The sequence below is a fragment of the Podarcis bocagei genome (assembly GCF_964188305.1).
Source record: "Podarcis bocagei genome assembly, chromosome: 4".
Lineage (NCBI taxonomy): Eukaryota > Metazoa > Chordata > Lepidosauria > Squamata > Lacertidae > Podarcis > Podarcis bocagei.
The window spans coordinates 35,768,531-35,792,432 of NC_138128.1; the positions used below are offsets into that span (position 1 = coordinate 35,768,531).

At 44.1% G+C, this 23,902-nt stretch overlaps 1 protein-coding gene across 1 annotated transcript in view; it reads left to right on the forward strand.

Annotated features, from left to right (window-relative positions):
* LOC308586294 (vesicle-associated membrane protein 3-like) overlaps window positions 1–17,374 on the forward strand; it is a 31,072-nt gene extending 13,698 nt beyond the window's left edge. The window contains exons 3-6 of the mRNA XM_081192796.1: window positions 5,192–5,315; window positions 8,169–8,327; window positions 8,874–8,925; window positions 10,862–17,374. Of these exons, the coding sequence (XP_081048922.1) occupies window positions 5,192–5,315; window positions 8,169–8,327; window positions 8,874–8,925; window positions 10,862–10,878 (352 nt within the window). The 3' untranslated portion in view covers window positions 10,879–17,374. The remainder of the gene's footprint in view (window positions 1–5,191; window positions 5,316–8,168; window positions 8,328–8,873; window positions 8,926–10,861) is intronic.
* Window positions 17,375–23,902: the final 6,528 nt, after the last annotated feature.

A 23,902-nucleotide genomic window follows, 5' to 3' on the forward strand; every position in this document is an offset into this window, starting at 1 on the left:
AGGCATCTGAAGGCAGCCCTGTATTGGGAGGTTTTAACATGTTTGATGTTTTTCTATATGTTGGAAGCCACCCAGAGTGGCTGTGGCAACCCAGTCAGATGAGCAGGGTATAGTGATGATGATGATGGTGATGAAATAGGACATCCTGATTTTCATCCGATAAATATTGGAGGGTATGTGTGGTCCCCAGAAAGTTGCTAATGACACAATATGGCCCTCAAATTAAGAGAGATCTGCTCAATCATGTCATAAAGGCAGGGGCAAGCGGTGATATTTCCATAGCCAGCATTCTGGGGGAAGAGAGTGGGGTTGGCTGGGTGCACTTTATGCCTTTAAAGCACATTTGAAGCATATCCTTTCCCCTCAAAGAAATCTGAGCACTGTAGCTTGTTCCGAGTTTCTCAGAACTGTAACTTAGCAATCAGAGAAAAATACAACATTGCATGATGGTCCTGCCAGTGGAACGTTGGTTAGGATGTAAGCCATATCATACAAGGGTGAAGGAATGATCGCCAGGTGTGGAGCACACTTATAATAATAATAATAATAATTTATTATTTATACCCCGCCCATCTGGCTGGGTTTCCCCAGCCACTCTGGGCGGCTTCCAAAAGAATATTAAAATACTATGGTACATCAAACATTAAAAGCTTCCCTAAACAGGGCTGCCTTCAGATGTCTTCTAAAAGTCTGGTAGTTGTTGTTCTCTTTGACATCTGGTGGGAGGGCATTCCACAGGGAGGGCGCCACTACCGAGAAGGCCCTCTGCCTGGTTCCCTGTAACTTGGCTTCTCGCAATGAGGGAACCGCCAGAAGGCCCTCGGTGCTGGACCTCAGTGTCCGGGTAGAACGATGGAGGTGGAGACGCTCCTTCAGGTATACTGGACCGAGGCCGTTTAGGGCTTTAAAGGTCAGCACCAACACTTTGAATTGTGCTCGGAAACGTACTGGGAGCCAATGTAAGTCTTTCAAGACCGGTGTTATATGGTCTCGGCGGCCGCTCCCAGTCACCAGTCTGGCTGCTGCATTCTGGATTAGTTGTAGTTTCCGGGTCACCTTCAAAGGTAGCCCCACGTAGAGCGCATTGCAGTAGTCCAAGCGGGAGATAACCAGAGCATGCACCACTCTGGCGAGGCAGTCCACGGGCAGATAGGGTCTCAGCCTACGTACCAGATGGAGCTGATACACAGCTGCCCTGGACACGGATTTAACCTGTGCCTCCATGGACAGCTGTGAGTCCAAAATGACTCCCAGGCTGCGCACCTGGTCCTTCAGGGGCACGGTTACCCCATTCAGGACCAGGGAATCCCCCACACCTGCCCGCCTCCTGTCCCCCAGAAACAGTACTTCTGTCTTGTCAGGATTCAATCTCAATCTGTTTGCCGCCATCCATCCTCCAACCGCCTCCAGACACTCACACAGGACTGTCACCGCCTTCACTGGTTCTGATTTGAAAGAAAGGTAGAGCTGGGTATCATCTGCATACTGATGAACACCCAGCCCAAACCCCCTGATGATCTCTCCCAGCGGCTGCATGTAGATGTTGAAAAGCATGGGGGAGAGGACAGAACCCTGAGGCACCCCACAAGTGAGAGCCCAGGGGTCTGAACACTCATCCCCCACCACCACTTTCTGAACACGGCCCAGGAGGAAGGAGCGGAACCACTGTATGACAGTGCCCCCAGCTCCCAGCCCCTCAAGACGGTCCAGAAGGATGTTATGGTCGATGGTATCAAACGCCGCTGAGAGATCCAGCAGAACTAGGAAACAGCTCTCACCTTTGTCCCTAGCCCGCCGGAGATCATCAACCAGTGCGACCAAGGCAGTTTCAGTCCCGTGATGAGGCCTGAATCCCGATTGGAAGGGATCCAAATGGTCCGCTTCTTCCAGGCGGGCCTGGAGTTGTTCAGCAACCACTCGCTCAATCACCTTGCCCAAGAATGGAAGATTTGAGACTGGGCGATAGTTGGCCATCGTGGCCGCATCTAAAGATGGTTTTTTAAGAAGCGGTTTAATAACCGCCTCTTTCAGCGGGTCTGGGAAGGCTCCCTCACGGAGGGAAGCATTCACCACCCCACGAAGCCCATCGCCCAGCCCTTCCCGGCTAGCTTTTATAAGCCAGGATGGGCAAGGATCAAGGAGACAGGTGGTTGGTTTCACTCGTCCAAGCAGCCTGTCCACATCCTCGGAGGTAACAGATTGGAATTGATCCCACGCAATTTGACTAGACAGGACTCTAGCACTCTCCCGCCCCGGCCCTGCTCCCACGGTGGCGTCTACCTCTTCCCGAATCTGAGCGACTTTATCTGCAAAAAACTTTGCAAAATCATTGCAGGAGATCAAGTGGCCCGTACTGGGCCCCGATGTAGCAGGTGGTTCCGCTAAATTGCGGACCACCTGAAAAAGTCTCCTGCTGCTGTTTTCTGCAGATGCAATAGAGGCGGCGAAGAAAGCCTTCTTCGCCGTCGCTACCGCCACTTGGTAGGCTCGACACTGAGCTCTAACCTGTGTCCGGTCAGCTTCAGAATGGGTCGTCCGCCACCGGCGCTCTAGCCGTCTCAACAATTGTTTCATTGCCCTCAGATCCGTGGAAAACCACGGGGCTGTCCGGGCTCCATGCAATCGGAGAGGGCGCTTCGGAGCCAAACAGTCAATAGCCCTGGTTAACTCCACATTCCAGCGGGCCACCAGGGAATCAGCTGAAAGGCCATCAACATGGGATAAAGCATCCCCTACCACTCTCTGGAAACCATTTGGATCCATTAAGTGGCGGGGGCGGACCATCCGAATCGGTCCCACCTCCCTGCAGAGGGGAAGGGTCGCGGAGAAGTCAAGTTGCACCAGGAAGTGGTCTGACCATGGCACTTCTTTTGTTTCGCTTTTACTTAGTGTCAGAACACCAACATCCGTGGAGGTAAACACCAGGTCCAAGGCATGTCCGCGGCTATGGGTTGGGCCAAACTTATTCAGGGACAGCCCCATGGAGGCCATGCTTTCCACGAAGTCCCGAGCGGCCCCTTGTAAGGTCGTGTCGGCATGGATATTAAAATCCCCTAGGACAACCAAACTAGGTGTCTCCAGGAGAACATCCGCCACGACCTGAAGCAGCTCGGGCAGGGAATCCTTGGTGCAGCGGGGAGGTCGGTACACCAAAAGGAATCCTGTACTGCCCCTATTGCCCAACTTCCAGAACATGCACTCAGAAAACTGGGTCTTCCCAATAGGACGCCTGGTGCAAACTAATGACTTCCTAAAAATCACTGCAACCCCCCCTCCCCGCCCACAAGGCCTGGGTTGCTGTGCGTAAGAGAAACCTGGTGGACAAGCAGCGGCAAGAACAGGCCCATCTGCTTCATCCAACCAAGTCTCTGTTACACAAGCCAGGTCAAATCCTTCATCCATGATCAAGTCATGGATGGCAGTGGTCTTACGAATCATTGACCTGGCATTGCACAGCAGCACCTTCAGGCTATGTGGGTATCCCTTGCTGATTCTAGTATCCGTCCGGACAAGACCAGACCCGGAGGCAGGGATAGTCCTCAGACAACGACTAAACCTGCCTCCTCTGTAATGACATGGTCTGGTCTTAGCGTAACTCCTCCTCCTACCCGTGATCACTGAGATCGGTTGTCCCAGCGCATCCCCCTCTGTGGAACATGCCCCAGCCATTTTGTTGGCTGGGACCCACTCCCCGGCAGCCCTGACCCTTCCCCTTAAGAACAAAATAAGACCTTAAAACAATAAAAAACCCCAGAAAACAAAAAACAATACAGATGAAAAACTATAAAAATTACAAATCCATTAAAATCAAACAAATTCCCAACTAAACATCCATCCCACCCCCATCCCCGTCCCCGCAAATACAAAAAAATAAAAGGAAAAGGAAAAGGAACATTTTAAAACATTTTAAAAAGAACTCTGCGCCCCTCCGGATCCCCCTGGGCCGCAGCAGCAGTGACAGCAACCGTCCCTGTGAGGCCTGTCAGGCCCTGCCCTGGGCCAGGTGGTGAGTGGCAGGAAGGAGCAGGGCCCTCAGACACCCACACAGGAGAGTCCTCCTGGGCAGCAGAGCGCAGCAGTCCCTGTGAGTCCTTCAGGCCCTGCCCTGGGCCAGATGGTGAGTGGCAAGAAGGAGCAGGGCCCTCAAACACTCACACAGGAGAGTCCTCCTGGGCAGCAGAGCGCAGCAGTCCCTGTGAGTCCTTCAGGCCCTGCCCTGGGCCAGATGGTGAGTGGCAGGAAGGAAGGAGCAGGGCCCTCAGACACCCACACAGGAGAGTCCTCCTGGGCAGCAGAGCGCAGCAGTCCCTGTGAGTCCTTCAGGCCCTGCCCTGGGCCAGATGGTGAGTGGCAGGAAGGAAGGAGCAGGGCCCTCAAACACTCACACAGGAGAGTCCTCCTGGGCAGCAGAGCGCAGCAGTCCCTGTGAGTCCTTCAGGCCCTGCCCTGGGCCAGATGGTGAGTGGCAGGAAGGAAGGAGCAGGGCCCTCAAACACTCACACAGGAGAGTCCTCCTGGGCAGCAGACGCAGCAGTCCCTCTGAGTCCTTCAGGCCCCGCCCTGGGCCAGATGGTGAGTGGCAGGAAGGAAGGAGCAGGGCCCTCAAACACTCACACAGGAGAGTCCTCCTGGGCAGCAGAGTGCAGCAGTCCCTCTGAGTCCTTCAGGCCCCGCCCCAGGCCAGATGGTGAGTGGCAGGAAGGAAGGAGCAGGGCCCTCAAACACTCACACAGGAGAGTCCTCCTGGGCAGCAGAGTGCAGCAGTCCCTCTGAGTCCTTCAGGCCCCGCCCTGGGCCAGATGGTGAGTGGCAGGAAGGAAGGAGCAGGGCCCTCAAACACTCACACAGGAGAGTCCTCCTGGGCAGCAGAGTGCAGCACTTCCACCTGCAGACAAGCCACAGCTGTCTGAACATCATGCCCTCTATCTAACCTTTGGCTTTCTCAGTGGTCTGCCGTGCTCTGTCTGTGACTTTTGTCTCCTTTGTACCACCCCTCGATCTCGGGACTGGAAGATGTGTAAAGGTCACAGTCCAAAATGTATCTGACCGGTTTTGCATATTGTGCTAATAAAAAGAGCCTCGGCAGAGCTAGCTGGCAGCTTGCTTATGCACAGCTCACCTGCATTACCAACTCCTGCCGCATGTCCTTCACTTCACAAGGGTATAAATGTGTGCTGGGTTTCTGATTTAGGTCAGCAGCAGCTCCTTCCCAAGGTGCAGGAGGAGCCCCCAGTCCAGGTGCAGCAGGGGCTCCGCTCCAGACCAACGTGACCAGCAATCGTAGGCTGCAGCAGACACAGGCTCAAGTGAATGAGGTGAGCTGAACACGTTGTCTTTGTTGAGGTCTGTGGATTTCAGGATTGTGATCTGGATCATCTGTTGAGTGCCAGTTTTGAATATGCCACTCACCTAGGGTGTGCAGTCATTGACCCGAGGTGAATACTCATGTAACAAATTCTGCATTGTTGTTTATTGTGGTGGTCTACCCTTTTTCATGTTTCTTGAAGTGACTAAGGCTGCAATCATAGCCCCGCTTACCCAGGAGTAAGCTGCCTGAATTCAATCCTTCCAAGCGGACATGGTTAGGATTGCACTGGGAATCTATGTGTAGATTCACAACCAGCTGAGTAGCTCTTGTGTCTCAGCTTCTGTGCATCGTCCTTTATGTCTTTCATCTGCCTTAAAAGCTCTTGTATGTTTAAGGCAGAAGCTGAAGACGGAACAGGGCATAGCTGGGGCAGTTTTGGACATCACAGACAGGCATAAGAAAGCGACAGGCACACAAACTCTCACTCCTTCATGCATCGTCAGACACAAGAAGCAGAGTCAAACACTGTCTCTCATCAATGCACAGGACATAGCTAACATCACTGGGAGTTTGTGGGAAGAAATCCACTAAAGTAGGGGTGGGGAACCTTCATCGCATGAAGCAAATCCGGCCCAACAGGCGACCTCCCCATTTGGCCCACTTGGGGTGGGCGATGAAGTATAGGTGGGTTCCCACGAGGCAAGACACAGTGATAACAGCAAGAACCTTTACTGACTATGTAACTGGGTAACAGGGGCAAATCAACTGCTTATATACATTTCTGAAAGCCTGGGCCACTCCCATTCCCAACGTGATTGGCTGTCTAAACTTCCAAGCTGCAAATCACAACTCAGAGTTCAAGGGCCAATGGCAGAGGCCCAAATCCTGAAATGTTCTGTGATTGGACATCATGTATCAAATCAGAACATTGGAGCTCAGAATCCTTAGTCCAGACTCGAGATCAGGCAACACAGACCACTGACTACATAACAGGCAACCCGCCCTTTTGCACTACTGTTGTTATTATCCCTGAGCTCAGAGCTCAGACTGCCACTGCCACCCACCAGCCTCTGCAAACCTGCTGCTTGCTTCCCCCCCCCCCATGCCTGCTTGAGTCACCACTTCTGTCTCACTACTCTGCACTTGCATCCGCCCTCACACATACAAGTGAATGAGCCAGTCCACCAGCCAGCCAGCCAGCCAGCAGGCCAACGCTTGCTTATTGACCACCTTCTCATCTCCTGCCACCTTCTTGCCACCATCAAAGACCAAAGAGAGAGGTGAGAGCTAATTTGCATTTCAGCCACACACGCTAACAGCAAACACCAGATTTCCACCAGCTGCCTCCTGTCCCAGAACAAACCTGCAGCCAAGCCAGTTGGGTCCCCTCCCCCTCTGCTTCCAAGTCAGCTGACAGCATTAAGTGGCAATGTGGGAGCAGCAGTGGGAACAGAAAATCTGTGCTCAGATTCCTACAAAATACTGGCATTGGTATTGGGGAAATGCAATAGTCCCACAAAAGAATCATTGCATTTGGGGGGTTGCATTTGGATCTCACAGAACAAGCACATAACAGTTCTTGTCCATTTGCTGCAATTTGGAGAAGTGGGGGAGTCCATCTGAAAAGATCCTTAGAAAATGTCCATTAATATGTGGTGCCATATTAAACATATCCTCAAGGTGGCACTAAACATCCACACCATAATAAAACCTATTACTATTACAGTTTTGGGTGTTTCTGTGAAAAATAAAAAAAATCCTTCCACTAGCAAAAAAATAAAAAAATTATTTTGACTATGGCAGACCAACACGGCTACCTATCTGTATCTGTGAAAAATGTCAAGCTGTTGAATCCGTTTGGTATTATTTGCAGCTGTCATTCACTGGAGCACTTCATTAAGAAAACTTTCAAGTCTTGAGTGTTTCACTTTCTTCACCATTAGCTGAAATTAACTAGTTGAAATTAGAATGCTTTGGTTGCTTCTTCATTTAAGATAGCTACTCTTTTCTCTTTCTAAATGGAAATAAATGGAAATAAACACCTAGCCTTTGGGTGTTTCCTTCAGAATTAAGTATCACTTAAGGGGCTTATTTCCTGGCAAGTGCGATTAGAAATGCAGCCTAAGACATTTACTTAAATAAAATTTTTATTGGTTTTACATAAAGTTATACACAATAACTATAACCATTTCAAATCATAAAAATAACAAGGTTCTTTCGAACCTTCAGACCTCCTTCCCCCCCTTCCATAGGTTCCATTTCTTTTTTTTTCTTTCCTTTTTCCCTGCATCTTTTACCATTATCCATCTATTATATAATCATAGTAACCAAAATTCATTTCACATTGCAAGTGTCATTGTATCCCTGCCAATGATTTTAACTGCCTACAGTGGCCTTTTAAGTATACAGTAAAGTTATTCCACCCTTTTTAAAAACACTTGTTCTTCCTGGTTTCTGATCTTTCCAGTTTGTCTTGCCATTTCTGCATATTCCATCACAGCCTAAGACATTTAAACCATCAATCCCTGCCTTGTATTTGACTAATTCAGTTGTTCCTCATTCCTGCACAGAGCAAATAGACAGAGGGGTTATTGGAATTGGCAATAGGACACCACTGCTACCCCCAGCCCCGTACCTGACATCTGCCCATGAATTTGCCCATGGTCTGAACATGCTTAGTCTCACCTTTTGGATGTTGCACAAGTTTGAAAATGCGGTGTGGGGGGAGGGACAAGGATGAAGAGCATAGCTCTCTGTTTCTCCTTCCATACATTCACTCTCTGCATGGAGGGGAAAGACCTGACTAGGCCTATAGGTCACCACCCCAGTGTTTTACAAGCTATTGATATGCCCATTTCAGGTGGTGGATATAATGCGAGTCAATGTGGACAAAGTACTAGAAAGAGACCAGAAGCTTTCGGAGTTGGATAACCGGGCGGACGCCTTGCAAGCTGGTGCCTCCCAGTTTGAAACTAGCGCAGCTAAACTGAAGAGGAAAAACTGGTGGAAAAACTGCAAGGTAAACGTTACTACTGCAAGGGTGTAATCAGGACATAGTTCCAAAAGAATGAGTGCAAAGATTAAACCAGGGGTGGCCAGACATTCAGCCTGTTGCTCCAGCAGCTGTGTTTTTATTTGAACCTCAAGATCCACCAACAAAAATCAGGTGCAAAATAGGTAGAGATTGGATGTCGTACACATCAAATTAAGGAAGAGGGCACCTTTTCAGTACCAGAACTGAGTTCAGTACTTTCAGATCAAACCTCACTTCTGCATTTCTGCTTTTAGCCAGTCTGATTTTGGTGGGGGACGAGCCTAATTGTTTTAGCTATTGTTAAATGACTGGGAGTCAGAAACCCCATGGCAATCTGTTGCAAGTTGCCCAGACATCTTACGAATAGATCATGATCTACTTTTCTTACAGCACATGTTTGTTGCCTGGGAAATCTGAAGTACCGTATACAGCTGTGGAAGAAGGCAAACAGCCTGTCCAAATGTACAGGCAAAGCTAACCTTTCTCTGTTTTCCTCCCCTGAACTGACTCTCCCTCTCTCTCCCTCTCTAGATGATGATCATCCTGGGTATCGTATGTGCAGTCATTCTCATCATAATTATAAGTGAGTGGTTCAATTCTTTGTTTTGAATTACCTTTACATTTCATTTCATGACTACTGACAAACTGTTCTGAAGGTAAAAAAAAAAGAGGGAACAAATAATTTTACAAGCTTGGAATTTCCCAGTGTCCCCTTCTCTTACCAACCCACCCCCCAAAATATCACCAATGCCCCTTCTCAGTGCTTTTTTTCTGAAAAAAATGTTTAGGGGTACTCACATTCGGTCTGAGACTCAGCAAACACAGTAACAGGAAATGAGGCCACCATTGGGGGTAGCAAAGGAACTGACTATTCACCGTGTTAGAGAAGAAATTAATTTTTTTTTAAAAAAAATAGTTTCTTCTCCCATTAGATTCACAAAATGTTTAGGGGTAAGCGTACCCCTCCCCCAGAAAAAACCACTGCCCCTTCTATAAAGAGGCACACTAAGTAATGCTTCCTTTATAGCTGGCTTGTTTTTGTTTAAGTATCCATTGTATAACTGCTTAATTTTCTCATTGCTAAAGGGACAAACCTTTTTCATGATGAAGTAGAACACTTACGTAATTATAAAAGCTCTAATCTTGGTCTTAAAATCAACAACAAAAGTCTTTCTGAATCCAGGGTCGGTCATTAAATTAGCTCAGTGCTGCAATAGCTGGACAAAGCCCTTCTGGTGGCTTGGTAGGGGTGGATTAGGAAACCTGAAACCTGGAAAGCCTGAGATGTGTTGAGATTTCATCATAACAAGGTGTATGCATAGGACAGTAATGTATTTATTTTAATACTGTAAACTCACATTCAATGTCCTGTTAAGGAAAGCATTGTCGTATTTAGAATATGGCATTGCACTGGAAATTATAGATTTATCTTGTACAGTACCCATTACAGTTTTATGACACTGCAAACCTATGCACTGTGCACAGGATTGCACCTTGAAGGTAATATATTAATAACAATCTGGTTTGGTTAAAATAATCAACACTACCAATGTTTCACTATGACTACCAGCATTTCAAAAGGGCTGCATTAAGTTAACCAGTTTTGCTAGGAGCAAGAGAAGAAAAAATTTGGCTTTTAAACCTACTTGCTGCATTAAAATTGCAGCATAGACACAAGCATATGGCAATAATTTCATCACCTTGTGGTAGCTATGGACAGATGGACTTCAGTTAGAAACGGGACTCAGCTTGCAGGTACTTCTGGGTCCACTGCTATCGCGTGAGGCTCTTGTGGCTTCAGCAGCATGGAATGCTTGCCATCAGGTTGGGCTGGTACCCTATGCTCTGGTAACCTCTAGGTTAGATTACTGCAATGCATTATACGTGGAGCTCCTCTGGAGGTCATTTGGAAACTTTAGCTGGTGCAGAATTCAGCAGCCTGGTTGCTCACTGGGGCAATACGTAATAAACTTATAATGCCAATCCAGGCCCAATTCAAAGTCCTGGTTTTGTGGAATGCACTCCCAAGGGAGACTTACCTGGTGCCTTCTTTGTGTATCTTTTCGTGCCTGGCAAAAGCACCACTGTTCTCCCAGGCCTTTGGATAATTAAACAATTTATGGTCTTTCAAATTGTTTGGTAGAGTTATTGTTTTTGCTTGTTATATTGTTATGTATTTTTGTGTTTTTTATAGTAAACCACCCTATGAACCTCAAATGAAGAGCGGTGTGTGTGTGTGTGTGTGTGTGTGTGTGTGTGTGTGTGTGTGTGTGTAATATCCTTCCTGACATCAAATGACCTCCCCCACTGCCCAATTTTTTTTATTCAAGTCCCGCTAGTTCCAGTACAAAACTTGGACATAGCCGTGAATGCCTTTATTTGCTTACTTCATTTCATTTTTAAATTCGCATATATAATTTTGTCACTGAATTTCTCTCTGAGTTTTGACTGAATAAGCATGCTCCTTTCCCTGACTGAAATATTAAATATTTACCTTCTTCATTCTTCTTTTCTTCCAGTCTATTTCTGCAGCTGAACCACTCGTGGCAAATGGCTTGGCATGGCTTGTTTCCCGATAATCTCTCAAATGAAGCCTGCTTTTTAATTCCTTGTGTCTTGGGGCTCTTAGCCTGCAACCGTATGTAAGAATTCAGTGATTCAGTGTAGTCTGATTTTGTTTCACTTTTGGTATTATGTCACACACACACACACACACACACACACACACACACACATAGTGTGTGTGCCAGCAAATACTGCCAACCAATGCCACTTATTGATCTCTCACTGTGTCTTCACATGTGCCCATGCTGACCTTCAGAAACTAATTTTTGGAAACCATTTAATATATATATATTACATTGAGCAAGAACAGTTTTGGAGCTTGTACGTAAAGGCGCCTTCCAAAACAGGTATGCGTGATTAGATATTGGGGCCATCATTTTCAAAACGTGCCTAGGAGACCTCTGTCTCAGTGAGCTATGATTGTCGTGAAAGCTGAGCACCCACTAAATATGCTGAGGTCAACAAGAGCTTCAGATCCACTGGGCACTTTATCAGCAAGTGTAATTTTTCTATCAAAAGGAGGTATCAATCCCAATAAGACAGGCTCCAAAGTGATGAGAGTTTCTAAATTATTTGTATAAAAACACAAAGATGGCTTGCTTAAGCCATGTAGTCTAAACTTGGAGCATCTGGCTTAGACCTTTTTAGTGGTAAGGTTCACATGGTGAAATGGGAAGAACAAATGCTTGATAACCCTTCCTTCCCAAGGTGAGGGGCAGTGACCTAGTGAAGTCCAGCAGGACAGCTTACTCTATGGTCTTAACCCCTTCATGTATTAATTAGACTCAAGCACATTGCTTATATGAGGCTGGATATCCCACACCCCCAACAAAGGAGGGAGTCCACCAGAAGACATTTCAATGAGGACACCCTCAAACCTGAAGTCAGCTTTGTCCACCACTCTAAGCATTATACTATACAGTGGTACCAAATGGAATCCATTCTGGAAGTCCATTCGACTTCCCAAACATTCGGGAACTGAGGCACGGCTTCTGATTGGCTGCAGAAAGCACCTGCAGCCAATTGGAAGATGCGGAAGATGCATCACACATTCGGGTTCCAAAGAAGGTTTGAAAACCTGAACAATCACTCCCAGTTTTCAATCATTCGGGAGCCAAAACGTTCAACTCCCAAGGAGTTTGAAAACCAAGGTATGACTGTATTGACACAGGTATACCACATAGGCATAGCCAAGATTTATTTTAGGAGGGGCAGGCTTTATGTTGGGGGGGCAGAATCGAGTTATCTGTGATGCAATTGGTCAGTTAAGTATTTTTATTTATTTACTTGATTGGGGGGACAGCTGCAGCCCCCCAGCTACGCCCATGGTGCACCACCCCTAAGAGAATTATATTAAAACAGGGGTGGGGAGTGCACTCTGACTCTCCAAGTGTTGTTTGACTCCCATTCCCATCTGCCCCAGCTAGCATGGCCAGGGATGATGGGAGTTGTAGTCCAACAACATGTAGAGTGTTGCAGGTTCCTCATCCTTGTGTTCAAATGACTACTCATAGGGGAAATAGACAGACAGATAGATAGATACGCACACTTCTGGACAAATAACACATGTATGTATATTAGGAAAGAAGCAGCAATGCACAGAAAAAGTATGCAGGGAGTATATGTACCAGTGAATGATCATTTCTCTTTTTCCGAAGCTTTCTTAGTTTTCAGTTCCTCGGGATGTTTTCAGCTCCCTCTAACATCAGGAGACGGGGGGCTTGAGGCTCTTCCTGGCCTCTACTCTTTGGTCCAGAGGGGGTCCTAGCTCACCATCATAGGGGATATTTGAGAGCTTACTTCTCTCTCTTTCCCTCCTGTGGAAAAACTACCATTCTTAGTGCCTTCCTTCCTTCTCCAGTGCTCTTGCTACTAAATTTCCTTGGCCAGACCGTCACTCTCTCATTCTCTTCTGTTGTTCTCCTCCTCAATTTTCTGAAACTTTTAAGAGTATGATTCTTTGTGATGAAAAACACGTGTAACTTCTGACTTGCACCTTGCAGGATAGAACACTTCACATAACTGGCTACTTGGTAAGCAGGTGATAAAATGGAACCCACTATTCTGTTTGTTGTTGCTTTTTAAACCTTTTTTTTTTTAATCAAATCAAGTCCAGCCTAAAAAAGCCACTTTATGGTCTCCTCCTGAGTTAAGAAACTCTACTTTAAGGACAGGGAAATATCTTGAATATATAGGACAGATCAAGAAAACACATCTCATTAGCAAGGTATGCACGTACTCCTAAAAATAGTGTTTTCCTATACATGTGATATGCAATGCATACTGTAAGGTCAATTATTATATTCTTTGCTTAGAATGAATTGATGACTTTGAAGTAGAAAGGGAGTGTTCATTCAGGCTCACAGTCATGTCTCCAGTTTGTACTCCAAGCAGAAAGTACCATACATTGTTCAGCATATTAAACCCAACCAGCAGACAGATGTTTCTGCCTTCTTGACCTGCCACCTCTAACCAAAACCTTCTTCCTTCTCCTCTTGGTACATGTTGGAATCTTTCATTGCAGAGAGAGAGAGAGAGAGAGAGAGAGAGAGAGAGAGAGAGAGAGAACACGAGAACACTAGGTTTGCCACATAGTTTACCAGCTCTTCATCTTTACCTTCCATAGCCACATTTCAATACTCTACACATCTATGTTCAATCTACTTTCCTGCTTCAGGTTGGTACTTTTACAAGATGGGAACTGAGTCTATTTTCACTCAGTCTGGCACAGAAATCTTCATTCTGTTTTCTCGATTTTCATTGTGTTCCCCACCTTATGATGTAAATATTATCATATACACATATACACACAATATCAAGTGTAAGAATATAGAAAATATAAAAAACAAAACCTGTAACACCACAAATAAAAATAAAGGGAAATAAAAAGGGGAAAGGTCAGTGTGGGGGGAATCTATTCTGAGGGACTGGATCCTCTGGAACAAATTTGGGGACATAAAGGAGCTTTGTGTGGGAGGAATGGATGGGAAAGTCCATTGCACAAGGGGAATCCTGCTTGCACTGTGCTGGACTTCACCCAATACAAATAGACAAACTTTATTTGCCAGAAGCAAATTTCTATATTTGTTAATATCTAAACTAATATCTAAACTGCATCCATTTTTCATTCAATTCAGTTCACAAGTTTATTGTTCTAGCCAAAGACCACGGCAAACTTGTATTAAGCAATAGTATTAATAAAATAATACAGAACATACATCTATAATGTCAAAATCTGCAAAGACTTTGCCAAGTTGCTGAGCATTAAAACGCAGTTTCCCTTGTGCATCTCTGACAGTTCCAATTCTAATCTTCTTTGCCTTTTTAAAATCCAGTTTGCCAGTATTTATGGCAAAAGAGAGAAGTTACCAGAGACACCAACAAAGACAAATACGTCTTCAGATTAAACCTCTGAATCACCACAACAATTTAGTGATTTTATCTAACTCATTTTTCCTGATATATTTTTTCAGACAGTGCATAGAGGGCCCCACTGTGTGTCATAAAGCTATTATTGTCGCTGGAAAAAAAGCTGAACCATTTCTGCCAGGGTGTACTTGCTTGCTTGTGTAGACAACAGTTTCAGAAAGCAATCTCTTGGGTCTCTATATAAGGGTCAGGCTAACAGAATGAGTGACTTCCACCAGGTTGACCACACATACAAAGTCTTTCTGTACACTGGACCCTGTTGTAGTGGCCATCCAAGACTGCAGTTGGCATCACTTGGGAACGCAGTTCAATAAAAGCATTTCTTAAGGAAACTGGTGAGAGTTTGGTCTGATGACTATCTGTAAAATGCTCTGTTCTCAAGAGTGGATGCCAAGGGGGAAATTTGGTGTTTTTACTTAGTTGTATGTCCTTTCTGGATATTATCCAGAAGAGCCAATTCCTTAGCTGACACTTATTCAAGGTCAAAGCAGAGCTCTTTATGAATAATGTTGTTCCCAGAATTTGTCTTCACTCTGCCCCATTACTGCTAGTCCTAATTCCTTCACTGGTTTGGTTTGGTTTGGTTTGGTTTGGTTTGGTTTGGTTGTTGTTGTTGTTTTTGTATAGTCAGCTTTCTTGTTTTTGAGCAGACTCTCATAGTCCAATCTACATTTGATCAATTTTTCCATGACTTCTTCTTTTGGGTTCTTATGTGAATCCCGAATTGTTTTAGCCAAAACATTCTTAGCCACTTTGCATTGACTGTCAAACCAACCAAGGTGTGTTGATTGTGTGTAGTTATTAATTGTACAAGTTATAAAATAGGGCCTGAGTTCTGTGACAATTTGCTGGAAGGCTTGGAGATTTGCTTATTTAAAAAATGGTGCTTGTTCATCAGAGGATTACTATATAGTGTCTCTTGAATATTGCTGCTCCATCTGTGAGACCATTTCAGCCTTTTCATACCCACACTTTCTTGAAGATTCACATATTGGTATGCATTCTAATAAAACACATGGGGTCACTGACAGCTGTTCATTCTAACACTTCAGAAGTGTTCACAAAAGTGAATAGTGAAGAAGAGACTATAATGTGATTGACAGGACTTCCACCATGTTTGTTCAAATAAGTATACTGACCCCCTGTGCTCCCTGGTCAGGTTCAAATAGTGGAAGAGGACAAGCAGTAGGAAGAAAACAAACAAAGAACTTTCCTAACTGATTATCATTGGAGGTGACGGGGTGTGTCCTAGCTGAGTCTAGGAAAAACAGTTTACTCTATGGTCTTAACCTCTCCATGCATTAACTAGAGCTGAACATGCTAACAGAAACTTACTCTGATTTCTGCTTATCTCTTCATCTCATCAGTTCTGTCAGTTTAGACACTTCTACCACCTTCCATATTTTAAATGATTCTTTTAACATAGGAACAGAATGACTTCTCCATTTCTTAGCAGCCAAAATTTTTGCAAGAACCAGCAAATTCAGATCCAGAACCTGTGCAGGGTGAAGCAAGAGGCCAAGAAACATTTAAGCACCACTTTTCCTGTTCACTTCTCCCCTGTAAACCCTTGCACATCTTTCCTAAAGAGAAGCAGAGGGGGACCGAATGTAGAAATGACAGTAATTTCACTAGGATAGTAAAAGCAGGTTGGTGGAGGAAGGTGATTTTCTGCAGGAAAATAGTTTAAGAGCTGGTTTTTCTTTCTGTTTCCCTGCACCCATCTGTCTCCTTTGTCAAACTGCAACCTGCTATTTCTTTTTTTAAAAAAAGAAAGCTATAAAAAGTATTGCAGAATGGATTTACTCATCATATGTGCCTCTGTCACAACTTTAGTCAGACTTCAATAGAGCCAGGCTTTGAGAAGCTGACAGTGTTTCATGTAGTGGGATCTGCACAGGGCATAAGGGCAACGTCAACACCTGGAAGTATCTTCTCCCTCTCTTCTCCAACTGACTCTTCCTGAAGTCCCACCTCCTGTTTCTCCCCCTCCAGTGTTTTCTTTCTGTGGATGTCTCTCCTGCAATTCATTACAGCACTTCAATGCAGCTCATCTCAGGGGCTTAATTTTCCCTTTGTGAACCGGAAGGCCCCTATATTAAGCACCTCTGTACACAAACAATAGGGGCTCAAGTCGCTCACCACAGTTACAGCTTCCCATTGAGGTGGCATTTAAAAGGCGACATCTGTGAATGAAAAGGAAGCACAGAGGTGGTCCAATTACATGTAGCTCTGTGAGTGTAAACACCTAGTTATGCAGCAGTGAGTCATTTAGGCAGTAACCTCATTCTGTCATGAATGTTAACATGCACCATTTCTCCAGATAAGACTGAGTGAACATCTAGCATGGCTTGGTTGGAAAAGATAAGAACCATTATTAACAGCTATATTTGCATACAATAGTCAAGTGTGTGCCAAGGCAGAACAGGAGAGACAATGTAGAATGATAGTTAAAGTAGGACTGGGAAGGCCAAGGTTCAGATCTTAGTCATGAAGTTGTCTTGGGAGTGGGGGATGTAAGTCACTCCTTCTCTCAGCCAAACATACTTCAGGGTATTATTGAGCAGTTAAAATTGTGGGCGAGGTGTGAGCTATTGACGCAGCCACCATCTTGTTGGAGTGAAGGCAGGGTATGCATGTTAATAAAAAAGAATAACTCAAAAGGAAAAGGAAACAGGCTCCCCTTTGAGATAATTCATATGGGACAGGTGGAGACTCACAGCAAAATATTGCAGTGCATCTGTGCTAAGCCCAGCCCCTAAAAGGAGTGCTCCTCTTCAGGGCTCCAACCAGCCTGGAGCAAGAGCTTTGTAGCGCCCAAAGAGGGGAGAGGTTTTTGGAGGGGAGGTGTGGGGAAAGGCAGGTGTTTCCCTTCATCTCACTTCCTGATATATGTGCATCCTTCTCACCCCAATATTACCAAACCACAAATATTCTAACCTGTTAGAGCAGCATTGGGGAACCTTAGGCTTATGTGTCAAATATATTGACAGGGTGAGCTCCCGTTGCTCGGTCCCTGCTCCTGCCAACCTAGCAGTTCGAAACACATAAAAGTGCAAGTAGATAAATAGGTATCACTCCGGCAAGATGAGCACCGCAACCCCAGAGTCAGTCACGACTGGACCTAATGGTCAGGGGTCCCTTTACCTTTTTATAGCCCTTGAAACATATCTATGTGAGTCTTAGGACTCTCTCCAGTCCATATCCCCTTTCTGGCCCTGCTTCATGTGTTCTTTGCCTGTTTTTGCTTGTCTGGAATCAATTCTGCTGATGCCTGCCTCTTGCTTCTCTGAATGGAGGATAGAGGTGTGTTCGTGTGTGTGGAAACTAGCCTACTGTATATAAAGGGAAAATTTACATTTGTTGCCCCACGCACTTTGGTTCTAGCTCCACCTACAAACAGCATGTGGCCTCCAAAAAGTTGCCTGGAAGGGAATATGTCTTTTGAAAAAGATTAGCTGCTTGGGTTCTGGCTTTCTCGTTCTCCCAGTCCCTGTTTCAATGCAACAATAAAGGACCTTCCAAAAGCAAGGAAGCAAACAAAGCAGTGTGAGTTATAAGCAGGACACAGAAATGAATAAATCAAAGATGGTGAAAAATATAAAGAAACATTAGGGTAGAAAGAGTCCAAGAAAAATTCTTGGTAATCACATGGCTCTACATAAGTATTGTTTTCAAAAGGCATTTACTGTTTTCATTTTCTCTTGCCTATTAATAGACTTCACCAAAAACATTCTTTTTAATGTACTAAAAATATTCCACATCATTTAAAGCTGAGCTGTTCAGAAACCCATCATTTTTCTGGTTTTGAGTAAAGTCTATTTAAGATTACATTGTACTAACAGCCTTGGACCCAGCATTGCTTGGGAACCCTATGAAACCAAAATATCTGCACAGTTTTGATTAAAATCAGTGCAGTTTTGAAAGATTCAAATTGGTGTCCATGTATCCACATATAGATGAAATCCTGCCTTTTGGTCTCAGAAACCGTCATGTAAATTTGGTTACAACATCTTAAGAGGTGTCCAAATACACAGCAAACAAACCACTTCCCAAAATATAGAAATAATTCATTTATTGTTTGCAGCTCCGTTTGATGGATTGGACACTGGCACAGTCAGCTACTTGTAGCCCTGAATTTAATTTTATTGTCTTAACCAATAAATGCTCTGTGAACACTCCTGAGTGTCTCCTCTCACATCCCATAATGGTTACCATTGTTAATAAGAACTGTGACACTTGATCATGTAGAAAGTTCTGAGAAGACAGTGGAAACATTGACCAAATGAGCTAAGGTACCTGGATGTCTGAGGCAGAAATTCAGAATCCTTCCTCCTCCTTTGGTGGCAGATAAAATAACAGAGTTGACAGTTTTGTTGCCTTTTAATGTTAATCTGAAGGTCAAAATAAGATATCTTATTTATTTCATAAAGTTTACATACTGCTTGATGGTAAGAAAAACAATCTGTAAGCAGTTATATAGCTTATTGTGCCTTGTAGGTAAATTGAGGCAGTCCCCTCAGGGAGAGTGCTCTTGCTCTCGGTTGTGCTTGCAGACTTCCCATGGGTTTGTGAGAATGACGTGCTGGACTAGATGGGTGTTTGGTCTGATCCTGGAGGGCTCATGTTCAAATGCTAGGGGGTAGGCAGAGCAGTAAAGTTCTGAAGAACTGAAATGTGTGTGGTGTGTGGCCAGCTCTCTGCCTCCTAAACTAGCCTGACGGCTTCAGGTATAGTGGAGGGTGCTGTCCAGTCACCAGTGCTGAAGTAATATTCAGCGACCAATTTAGTTGGCTTGGGGAGATAAAAGAGGGGAGGCATCTTTTGCTTTGCCTCAGGCAGCAAAATGTGTTGGGCTGGCCCCAACACCAGCGGTAGATAATCTCTAGCAAAACCAGTTCTTGAAATCTGGGAATCTCAAAAGACTGCCCTGAGAATATATTATCAACCATGAGAAAAATACTGCAATAAGGTATTATTGTTTAGATTCTTCACCCCCCAAGTGTTCACCTAACAAAATTTGCATTGCTTGCAGCCACAATTTCATACATATTGGGGGAAAGCGAAATGTCTGAAACACAGAGTACCCATTCAGTACAATAGGTTATTTCCTCAAACCCATTTCCCCCAACTGTTGCTCATCTTGGCTCATATGAACCAAGTAAATATATTTACTTTTGAGTAAAAATGCCCAGATATTACATGTTAAGCACTTATTTTGAAAGTACGCTTTCTAGAGCTTCAAATCCAGTCATCGCTTTAGAGTTTCTGTGTCTTCCTCTTTATCTGGATAAAGTTTGGTGTTTTTTGTTTTTTTTACTCAAGTGAAATTTATTTTGCATAGCAGGTTCAGGATAACAAAGAATATGTTGAATTCAGCAGGAGCTTAATATGCACAGGGAATGACAGAGGGACTGGTCTTTTGTCAATCATCCATCTTCCTTTTTTATTGATGCATCCTTTAGTAGCTCAACAGAGCGTTCGGATCTCATTAGCACTTGATAATGAATATGAAATTTCCATTATCAAAGAAGATGAAATTGTAATTGCAAAGAAAAATAGTTTTCATTCTATTCCCCATCCTTTATTTCCAATTTCTCCAAACAATATTGGTCTCCTCTCTATGCACTAAACTGGTACATATACTCCAGGTTTAATGACCAACACTGGTCACAAAGAGCCCATTCAAGAGCACAGTCCTAAGTATGTTTACTCAAAAGTCAGTGTCACTGCATTCAGTGGGGCATAGGCGGTTAATCAATTTGAAATCTCATTGATCTCAATGGGAGAGATATAACCACTGTACTTAACATCTGTTTGGTGCTAATGTGTTTCTGAAACAAAACTTGTGCTAGGTAGCACCTCTCATTCTGCACATTTTATTATGCAGAACAAAGTGTTGTGATTTACATGCCTCTACAATACATTCCAGCCACCATGTCTTAATATAGTCACTGGGGAAAGCTGTCAAGAGTCCGGCAATTTTGTTCAAGAAGGTCAGCAAAAATGCACATCTAAGTAATGAAATTCTGCATGTAAATAACTTGACTTCTTTTGATGTGCACTATTTACAAAATCTGATAGCATTATACTTTTGTGTATAGTGGAATTTTGAAGTGGTGGTGTATTTTTCAAGGCTACTGTACACATTTGTAATATGGATGTTTGAACCAATAAATTTTTCTTTTAAGAAGGTGATTGCTATAATTACATTTTTTTGAATGTGACTTTGATAAATTCAGAGATTTATTTATTAAATAAACACTGGAGCCAGGATCCAAAAGGCCCACTACTTTCACCCATTCACCAGGTGTGTTTGTGCGCATACCAATTTTCAAGTGGCAACTCTTATATTTCATAGGATGCAATTTCAGAGGTGTCTTTGGAAGGAGCTACTCCAAGGAGATGAAAACTGGAAATATACACAGCAGTGTATGGCTTTTGGTGTCGTAGTCAAGATAACAAGCTTTTTGGTGCTAGTATATGTGGAGACATACAAACAGATGCCACCATGAAGCCAAAGAAGTTGACAAATTCTTTAGGAACTAATTGGCCGGCACTAGGCATCCTATTGGGAAGACCCAGTTTTCTGAGTGCATGTTCTGGAAGTTGGGTAATAGGGGCAGTACAGGATTCCTACTGGTATACCGACCTCCCCGCTGCAACAAGGATTCCCTGCCCAAGCTGCTTCAGGCTGTGGCCGATGTCCTCTTGGAGACACCTAGTTTGGTTGTCCTAGGGGATTTTAACATCTATGCCGACACCACCTTACAAGGGGTCGCTCGGGACATTGTGGAAAGCATGGCCTCCATGGGGCTGTCCCTGAATATGTTTGGCCCAACTCATAGCCATGGACATGCCTTAGGCCTGGTGTTCACCTCTATGGATGTGGGTGATCTGAAACTAAATAAAAGTGAAACAAAAGAAGTGTCATGGTTGGATCACTTCCTGGTGCAACTGAACGTCTCCACAACCCTTCCCCTCTGCAGGGAAGTGAGACCAATTTGGATGATCCGCCCCTACCACTTAATGGAACCAAATGGTTTCCAGAGAGTAGTAGGGGATGTTTTATCCCATGTTGATGGCCTTTCAGTTGATTCCCTGGTGGCCCTCTGGAATGCGGAGCTAACCAGGGCTATTAACTGTCTGGCTCTGAAGCACCCTCTCGAATTGCATGGAGCCTGGATGGCCCCGTGGATTTCCCCAGAGCTGAGGGTGATGAAACATAGCTGAGATGGCTAGAGCACCGATGAAGGAAAAGTCATTCTGAATTGGACCGAACACAGAACAAGAGCTCAACATCGAGCCTACCAAGTGGCGAAAACGACAGCGAAGAGGACCTAAAGGATCTTCATTGGCTCCCAGTGCATTTCTGAGCACAATTCAAAGTGTTGATGCTGACCTTTAAAACCCTAAATGGCCTCGACCCAACATACCTGAAGGAGCATCTCCTCCCCCATTGTTCAACCCTAACACTCAGGTTCTCCTTCAGGCGTCTTCTGCTGGTTCCCTCACTGAGAGCAGCAAGGTTATAAGGAACCACGTAGAGGGCCTTCTCGGTAGTGGCACCCTCCCTGTGAAACACCCTCCCTTCAGATGTCAAGGAAATAAACAATTATATGACTTTTGGAAGACATCTGAAGGCAGCCCTGTATCGGTAAGTTTTTAACGTTTGATGTGTTAGTATGTTCTGATATATGCTGTGAGCCGCCCAGAGTGGCTGGGGAAACCCAGCGAGATGGGTGGGGTATAATCATCAGCATCATCACCATCTACCACTTCTGTATTTCAAAAACTTGGCAAGAATATGAAAGACATTGAATTAAATTTTCTGCTGATGTACATTAACCCAGCTTCACAGAGTGATTTTTCCTTTGCTAGCCTCTGATTCAGTTTCTACAAGACATTTAGAAACACAGGAGGATCACCCTACTTACATAGCCCAGTAAGGGCTAACTCTTTCATCACAAATGACAGGCTCATTCCACTACAAAATCTGACCTAGAATGAAGAGGAAATGTCAGTTTAAACTAATGGGATTTGGAAGAGGAGCCCTACAGTTTTCATCCTCTTAAGTGTTCAAAATGCTCTTCTCTTAACAAGTGTGGAATTAACCTAGAAGGGTGGTGACGGTGAAGCAGTAAGATGAAGGTAAATTGTGCAGTGAGTGTATGTGTTTGTCAGAAAGATGGACTTTTATGATACAAGTGCATGTGCACCTGCACCCATGGAAAATGAAATACATAAATGCTTGTAAGCCAAATGTACCTCATATAGGATTTGGAAAGTTACTGGATGTATGAAATCCCTTTAAGATCTTTTGCCAGCCTTACTGAAATTCTGCTGACTTCTTGCAGATTTCTTCATAACGTTTGTTATGAATCACCTGCATTAGCTTTGAATTTTACTTTGGACAAAATTTTGGTGCCAACTTTTACTGACATTCCTAGCAATTCCTGGAAATAAATGTTGGCAATAACAATTGCTAGAACTATACTGTGGTATTTTTTGGAATGTTACACTGTAACTGCATCTGCTGGTGTTGTCACAGCTTTTAAGAGAGAAATCAGGAGCACAGAACTTCCTTTTAAAAAATGGAAGGGATCCTTACATGGCAAGGAAACAGCAGTAGTGCAAATGGGCATTGCAATGTTTGATTTCTCCAGCATAGCTAAACATCAGCACACAGCCATGTAGTTCACACCGGTGTGATGTACAAGACAAAGCCAATGCATAATTATTTCTTTAAATGTTCTTGGGCAATGAGCATCAAAAATCACCATTAAATGAGACAGGATAAAAGTATTATCAGTACATAGCAATAGATATATTGCCTTCAACCAAGTGTTATATTGCTGATATCAGAGTAAACATTTTACCTCTTTTAAAAGGGATAGAAAGTATGTGTAAAGAGGTCAGGCAATTTTTCTGACCTCCTGAGAATCAATGGAGAATCAATTCCACAGCTGGAGACAAAAAATGTGAAAGAAACAGAAGGCAGGCAGGTTTTAAAAACAAATTACAAGCACCAATTCCACAAATATCTGGATTACTTTAAAATTTGTTGTTCAGGAACCCTGAATATATTTCATAATATGAAATAATGTAATCGGGTATCTTCTGCATTTTTTTATATAAAAAAGGAAATGTGGCATTGGTGATGTGTCATGTAGGCAAGGCAGAACTGTATTGCCCATTCCTGGTATTCTCTACCTATTCTCTCTTTTGTAAGTGGCTTTCATGGATACTGTAGTTGACTAAGGAATATTATCTCTGTGTTGTTTCCATAGGAACATCCTCCTGTGGTACCAGAAGCCTGTTTTATTATTGATCACTGAAAGCTGCCTTATCAACCTTTTTTGGTTAAAGAGCAGCAGCAACTTACACCTATACAGGGTATGAACTGTGACTTTGCTCTAAATCGCTCCATTAGTTGCTTTAAAAACAGATTTTCAAACATTGTTTCAGGATATCCAAACTTATCTGCGGAAAAGCTGGTATGACTAGAGACACACTGGGTAGCATTTACATGGGGCACTGATATGGCTAGTTGGGCTTCACTGTTA